General features: G+C 39.9%; 1 protein-coding gene across 1 annotated transcript; it reads right to left on the bottom strand.

Annotated features, from left to right (window-relative positions):
• Window positions 1-206: 206 nt before the first annotated feature.
• LOC147521240 (NADH-ubiquinone oxidoreductase B18 subunit) lies at window positions 207-7,033 on the bottom strand. The gene is made up of 2 exons (XM_086600517.1): window positions 6,658-7,033; window positions 207-391 (listed from the first exon to the last, which is right to left on the bottom strand). Exons 1-2 carry the CDS (start codon window positions 6,974-6,976, stop codon window positions 237-239), a joined length of 474 nt encoding a protein of 157 aa, XP_086456643.1. The 5' UTR covers window positions 6,977-7,033; the 3' UTR covers window positions 207-236.
• Window positions 7,034-7,976: the final 943 nt, after the last annotated feature.

Here is a 7,976-nt window from a genome sequence, read left to right as displayed (position 1 = left end):
AGGTACAAAAAGTTGCAATAATTAGATTTCAAGACCATTGCTAGGCTTAGATGGTCCACTATTCCTGCTACTCATTCTATGGCAACATTACGTGCCTCTGCTTCCATATCAATGTCAACATTAATGCAGCAAATTCCCTTAAGAAATCTTTTCAAAGTTGAATGTGTTCAACACAAAGAAGCATAAGTTATTTGAGTCCGAGCATATAATATATCCATATGCATGAGTAAGTTTATTCAAATATTTGAGCAGAAAGTTGTAGAAGCAAAAGACAACAGCAAAAGAAATTCTGTACCAAATAATCCAAAATACAAACCATTCAGATAATAACCACAGTGCTGGAAACACAGACCAGACGCTTCCTCAGTTTCGGTTGTATATCCCAAGCTTCCTGTTGAGATTATATACAAACAGATTGAGGACCGAAAAGGCAACCTTAAAGTCCATTATATACAAACAAATAACTATGACTATCTAAAATAAATAAGAATCCAGGACACTACTGCCTAAATATTATGGGCTCACAAGTCCCAAAAGTATGTGTACTAGCAAGGCTGTGGTTTCTAGGTCAGGTATAAAACAGATTTAGCCATTTTAATAACGACAGTTTGGTGATGGGAGTTACTCCCAACTTTCTTCGTTTCAAGAAATAATGTACATCATTGATAGCGAAGATGGCTAAAAAGTCAAGAAGAAGAAACATTCCAAAGCAAATGTTGCAATTTTGTTGAATCAGGCACTGACTGAGAGAGTTAACAACCTGTCAGTACCTAATGGAGAACCTTGCATGGTTCCAATTATTTTATAGACTTTGACAACATTCATAATAAATCACGTAGGTGACTGAACCACACAAATAGATAAACACCTTGTACCACACATTGTAAGAACAAGTTGTCAAGTGACCTCCCACAACACCTTGTTTTCTCCATCCACGTTTCTGACCTCTCCTACAAAATTTTCCATCCTAAACATATTACAAGCATCTTACACAATTCTGAGAACATGTACACTGACAAGCATTTGTACAGTTAATGACGCAAAGATATTAAAATCTGTCTTGTCCTGCTCATCTGCGGAGTCATCACAAGGTCTTCATTTGGGTATAGGCATACAGGGCAGCTGTTTCGGAAACTGAATGACAATGAGACCATGGGTTGTCCTTCATTATGTTGTTTAGTCGTAAGTACGTCTTACAAGAGATCACCAACAACGCAAGACAAAGACGGGGAGAATTTCAATTACTGGATTCATGATCTTTTAGGGAGTATCCACCCTCCTAGGGTAAGATGAACAAAAATGTAAAAGCATACAACAAGAACGAGAACTTGATAAACTAAAAAAAAACGACAAATGGAGTCAACGAGAAGAATTTAACAGGGTTCAGCGATATTGCTTCCGTCCTCAGAATGCACCAATTTCACTATGAATTAAAGATGAAATCTTACACTTTGGTCTGTCTCTCCCACTCTAAACCAATTTCCTTATTGAAACCAAGCACACTAACACTCTTAAAATCACTCTAATTCTTTCTACCCAAATTGTACACTCTCCAATTCTCCAAATGAAAAGAGCCCAACTTATCAAAATAGTAAAGAGACTAGTTTAAAAAAATGAAGTTGAGAGAATGAGAATAAACTAGTTCTCATCTCTTATTTATATTAGTGACAAATCCTAGTGGGCTCACTTATATAAACGTGAGGCCCAGATACACATAAAAGCGAAGTAAATACATAATACTAAAAATACTCTCTTACACTCCCCCTCAAGCTGGAGCATATATATAAATCATACCCAACTTGTTACAAAACGAGGAAAACATATTCCTGCTCAAGGCTTTGGTAAGAATATCACCAAGCTGATTAGACGACGACAAGCACGGTGTGACAATCCTCTTAGACATAACCAAATCATGAATATAATGGCAGTCCACTTCAATATGCTTTGTCCGCTCATGGAAGACTGGATTACTAACAATGAAGATGGTAGCTTGGTTATCACAGTACATGGTCATAGGCTTGGAGGAAGAAACACCCATCTCAGATAGTAATAATTGTATCCAAACCATCTTAGCTGACGTATGGGCCATAGCACGGTACTAAACCTCAGCACTAGAACGTGGAACGTGCAACAACAGACTGCTTCTTACTACGCCAAGTTACTAAATTACCTCCAACAAACGTACAATAACCGGATGTAGACTGTCTATCAGATCTACTACCAGTCCAATCTGCATCGGAAAAGCCAACAACTGATAATGACAATGACGGGCGATAAAGCAAGCCACGACCAGGAGAATGCTTCAAGTAGCGAAGGATGCGACAAACTAAATCCCAGTGAGGTTGTCAAGGTGCATGCATAAACCGACTGACGATTCCAACAGCAAAAAAATATATGGTCGAGTGACAGTAAGATAAATTAGCTTGCCAACCAATCGACAATAGCGACCGGGATCTTCAAATATACTACCTGAAGTGGCATCTAACTTGGTAATAGGATCCATAGGAGTATCAACGGGTCTATAACCGAGCATACCGGTCTCACTTAGCAAATCAAGGACATACTTTCTTTGTGATAAACTAAGGCCTTGGTGAGAACGAGCTACCTCAATGCCAAGAAAGTAGCGAAGAGAACCCAAGTCCTTTGTGTGAAAATGTTTACTAAGATGAGATTTTAATTGGGCAATGCCGGAGGAATCACTTCCAGAGATAATGATATCGTCGACGTAAACAATGAGAACTATAACACCATGTGAACTTGTGAAGATTGTCTAACAAATACAGAGTGGTCTAACGAGGAGCGTTGGAACCCAAAGGTAACAACCACAGAACTAAACTTATCAAACCATGCTCGGGGAGACTGTTTTAGGCCATAAATAGCTTTCTTAAGATGACATACCATTCCTGGACGACCAGATACAATGTAATCAGGAGGTTACTCCATATAAACTTCTTGTAAGTCCCCATGCAAAAAACATTCTTTACATCTAGTTGATATAAGGGCCATCCCAAACAAACAACAACATATAAAAGAATCCGAACAAAATTCAGTCGAGCAACGAGAGAAAAAGTCTCAAAATAGTCAACTCCATACACTTGGGTAAACCCTTTAGCTACTAACCGTGCCTTTAGACACTCAACAGTCCCATCTGGATGGTATTTAACTGTGTACACCCATCGACATCCCACAAACTGTTTTCCATTGGGTAAAAATGTCAACTCCCAAGTACAATTTTGTTGCAAGGCCTTAATTTCCTCAGTCATAACTTGTTTCCAACCCGGAGAAGATAATACATGCTTATAAGAAGAGAGAACATAAACAACAGAGAAAGCCATTGCAAACGACCGAAACGCAGGAGTAAGTTTATCATAACAAACAAAATTAGCGACAGGATGAGTGGTACAAGATCTGGTACCTTTCCTATGAGCAATAGGAAGATCAATGGAAGGATCCTCATGAGTGGAAGGCATTGATGTCGGGGGCACTTGAGGTTGAAGCTCTGAATGAGTGGTACCCTTTCGAAGAGCAATAGGGCGATCAACAGAATGCACAGATGCCGAGAACACTTGAGGTGGATGAACCTGAGTTGCTTTTGGACGACGGTTATACACCTTAATCTCCTTGTTTGATGAAGTTTTAGACTGCCCTTGACTACTAGATAAGGGCGAGGGATCGGATGTGGGAACCTGAATAGGATCAGATGGAAGGACAACTAATGGAGACTCCCCCTTTACTAGTAGCAATCAGATCAGGTGTAAATGATTGTTCTGATAGTGAAAAAAAAGATGTTGACTCAAAGAATGTAACATCTGCACAAACATAGTATCGACGACAAGCGGGAGAGTAACAACGATATCCTTTCTGGGTACGTGAGTAACCAAGAAACACACATTTGACTGCACGAGGAGAGAGTTTATCTTGGCCAAGACCCAATACATGAACAAAAGCGACGCACCCAAACACTCTTGGTGGAAGTGAAAATGGCAACACATTAAAATGTAACAATGAAAAAAGTGTTTTTCCGGTTAAAATGGAGGATGGCATACGGTTGATTAAATAAACAGCTGTGAGAACTGTATCTGCCCAGTATGGCTTAGGCATGTGCATGTGAAACATAAGAGTACGGGCGATGTCAAGGATATGGCGATGCTTGCGCTCTGCCACACCATTCTGTTGTGAGGTATGGGCGTAAGTAGTCTGATGAATTATACCATTATCAGCACAAAAAGTTTGGACGATATCTTGGGTACACTCATGAGCATTGTCTGAACGAATAACACGGATAGAAATACCATCTTGCAAAGAAATTTCCTTACAAAAAGTTAAAAGCACACGTGGTAGTTCAGAACAATCTTTAAGTAAATAAATCCATGTCATACAGGAATAATCATCAACAAAGATAACAAAGTATGAAAAACCAGACAAGCTTTTAATTCGACTCGGACCCCAAATATCCCTGTGAACCACATAAAAAAGACACAACTTATGACGCTCGACACGACTAGGAAATGAACTACGGTGGTGTTTCCCTAATTGACACGCTTCACATTCTAGTTTATAATTAGAACTCAGATTAGGAACAGCTTGACGCAACTTCGACAATGACGGATGTCCTAAGCAATAATGCAGTTGGAGAGGAGAAATACTAGCAGCAATGGCAGAGTGAGAAGATGGGTGATTTTGATTAAGATAGTATAGACCGTTCCTCTCATGCCCTGAAGCAATCATCTTCTTCGTCTAAAGGTCCTAAAAAAACACAAGAATTAGGAGAGAAGGTTACCGAACAATTCAAGACTTTCGTAAACTGACTAACTGATAATAGATTGAATGAGAACTTGGGAACTTGGGAACTAATAATGCAGATGACAAAGACAAGGCACCAATATTACAAACATCACCTCGACCAGAAACTTGACGGGTAGATCCATCAGCTAAAACAATACTAGACTTACAAGGGTGAAATGAAGAGAGTAGAGAAGGGGTACCCGTCATATGAGAGATGGCACCTGAGTCAATGACCCAAGAGGAAGAAGAATGAGCAATTAGCCCAACCGGATTACCTAAATTGGCATGTGTGGTAGTGTGGGTAGATGATGAGGCAGGGGTCATAGCTTGTAATGAACGCAATAACTGATTAAACTCCTCGCGGGTGACATGAGATGAGGACCCATTACAAGTGAGAGGATGACTAGTGGAGTCTAACTGCCTGGTTGGCCCAGGCAAGTTTCCCCCATTTGTCCCAACAATACTCCTCACTTCCTCAGTGTGATTAAATCTACCATAATGTGTACACTGTGAGTCACGATCTCCACTGGACCCACGACCTCCATAACTAGAAGTACAATCTCCACCCCCAAAATTGCGGCCTGTACCACGATCTCCACGGCCTGAACCATGACCTCCCTCAACTCAACCAGAAACAAGGGCAGAAGACTCGGTAGGGATAGTGCTAGTGGTGTTAGATACCACTCCCGTAGCACGTAGAACACGAGAGTATGCAATAGAAGCACTAGGTAGGCTTTCACCAGCCAGAATCTGCGTTTTAATCGCAGCAAAATCAGGACCCAAACCAGATAAAAACAATGCTGTCTAAAATTCTTCCCTTTGCTTCTTCAATATGTTAATATCAGTAGATAATGGCTGATACACTTGGAGTTTCTCCATCATTCCTTTCAACAAACTATAATACTCACTGACTGATTTATCCCCTCTTTTAGTGGAGAACATTTTCTCAACAAATCATAAACATGAGAGACATTCTACTCTTGCCCATACATCTCCTTTACGGAATTCCAAATTGCCTTAGCAGTCTTCATATACATAACATTTGCAGAGACGGATGGCTCCATACTGTTCCACAACCAAGTCATGACTGTAGAATTTTGACTTTGCCAATCCTCATATTTGGCATCTTGGGCAGGAGGTGGATCTTCAGACAAAACCTTTAATTTTTTTCTTTGCAGTTAAAAACACACTAACAGCATTTGCCCACATATGATAGTTTCTATCACTGTTTAACTTAACAGTGGTGATCTGAGCACCAAAGCTATCACTAAAAGTGATCTCAGGGCCGGCTCAACCCCCTAGCAAAATAGGCAGCTGCTTAGGGCCCCGCAGCCCAAGGGGCCCCAATATAATTCAGCCCAATGCTTTCTTTTCAGCCTACAATCGTTTTTCTGGCCCTTATTTAAGGGTTAGATAACGTACATTGGAATCTATGAAATAACTTTAGATAACCATTTGTTTCCCTCGCTTCTCAAATGTTTCTCTCGCGTTCTCTGACCAAAAAAATTCCTCGCATCTATTGGCATTTGGCGTTCTCTGACCAAAAAAATCCTCGCATCCATTGGCATTTGGCGTTCTCTGACCAAAAAAATTCCTCGCATCCATTGGCATTTGAACTTTGCCTAGGGCCCCTGACTGTCTTGAGCCGCCCCTGAGTGATCTGGTTAGCCGTGAAGCCACTATCCAAGTAATAAGTCGCAAACACCAAAGCAACTGACTAGCAAAAATAACAAACTGAAACAACAAAACAAGAGCAGCAAACTTATTTAACCCTAACAAACTTATTCTATTCATCGCAATAATTATTGTCCAATTCTCATCTAATCAAGACCATCAAAACCCTAGAAACAAAAATAAACAAAATTGACTAACCAGATGGAGCATCAAGTATTAGCAGTAGAAGGAATGAGAGGAATTCCAGCACCTTGTTTCTGCAACATAAGTTTCTCTTCTTGGGCCTCACGAATTTTTTCATCATCAACATACGTTCCATAACGAGTTCATATTCACACTTTTCATAAACATGACGTTCGTCTTCACACTTCCACGGAAGGAAAAATTCCTTGGATCTACATTTGTTAAGTGGGATTAAAAGGTGGGCACATTGGTCTCGGTATGGAATTGGTACTTTTGCTTCCACCATTTCTTCTTGTGTTGCTATCATTTTCTTTGATGATCCTTCTACCTCCATTTCTCTTCTAACGATTTCTTTTTTTTTTTCTTTTTTTTTTTGGAAGGAGAAATTGGGTTTTAACTGTACTAGGCCCAATAATGGATTAATTGGGCCTGTATTTTGGGCTTTATTATGAAAAATTTATAAAATCCGATTAAAATGAAAAGGAACTTAAGAGCATATCTATAGGTGGTGGTAGTATACTCTTCATATTTGAATAATGCGAATGAAGAAGTTGGTCAAATTTCGATTACTCTAGGTGGTCGTAAATTCAACCCAACCACATTACATTAGCACTAGCCGCGACGATAGATTGTAATGTCGCCCGATGTATAATTTGAAAACAACCCACGCGACATTAGGAGTAGCGCGCAAGTGAAAAAAAAAAAAACTGCGACATTAGGAGTGGCGCGATGACGGCAGGTAACGGGCGCCACAGCTTGGTCAAAGTCAAAAAGTTGTGGGGCTTACATTTGCAATGGTGCATTACATTACTAATGTCGCGCCGCATCCCAATCCAAATTGTCAAAATTTGCAAACAAGGTGAATCGTTTCACAAGAGAGTTGAATTCCGGCGATTTCTTCAAATTTGAATCGTCCACCTACCTAGATGTTCTAAATTTTAAACATTCGTATTACAAACCCAACACAAAAACATAAAAAACCCAATTAATAGGACAAGTTAACATAAAGGTCCAGTTGCTGGCTAAAATAGATGGTGGTGTTCTTCTTGGCTCCCTCCCATTTTTGTTGCTGCTGCTTGTTCTCTCATCTCTCTTGGCTTAGATAATTTAAATAAATAAAACCACCTAGCATCTAGCCTGGTTGAAAACTGTGATTAGTTAATAGCAACCAATCAATCAAATTTCATAAATAACAAAGAAAAGAATTGTCGCGAGAAAGACGAGAAGAGCAGCGTGGGATTTGGTGGTCACTGATCACAAGAAAGCCCCAAAACATTGGGACAGAGTATTTTGGCATTGTAAGAATTGGGACAGCCATTTGGTCCGTCTCTCCC

The sequence above is a fragment of the Coptis chinensis genome, chromosome 1, assembly GCF_015680905.1.
Source record: "Coptis chinensis isolate HL-2020 chromosome 1, ASM1568090v1, whole genome shotgun sequence".
Taxonomy (NCBI): Eukaryota; Viridiplantae; Streptophyta; class Magnoliopsida; order Ranunculales; family Ranunculaceae; genus Coptis; species Coptis chinensis.
Note: the sequence above shows the minus strand (reverse complement) of the source record. Positions and strands in the feature narration are given on the sequence as shown.

What these genes read in the sequence shown, in the direction of transcription:
- LOC147521240 (XM_086600517.1), bottom strand. Translation starts at nt 6,976, where the DNA reads ATGGAGGTAGAAGGATCATCAAAGAAAATGATAGCAACACAAGAAGAA. An exon ending in AATACTTGATGCTCCATCTG is followed by an intron (nt 392 to 6,657) that starts GTTAGTCAATTT and finishes TAATCTCAACAG; the next exon opens with GAAGCTTGGGATATACAACC.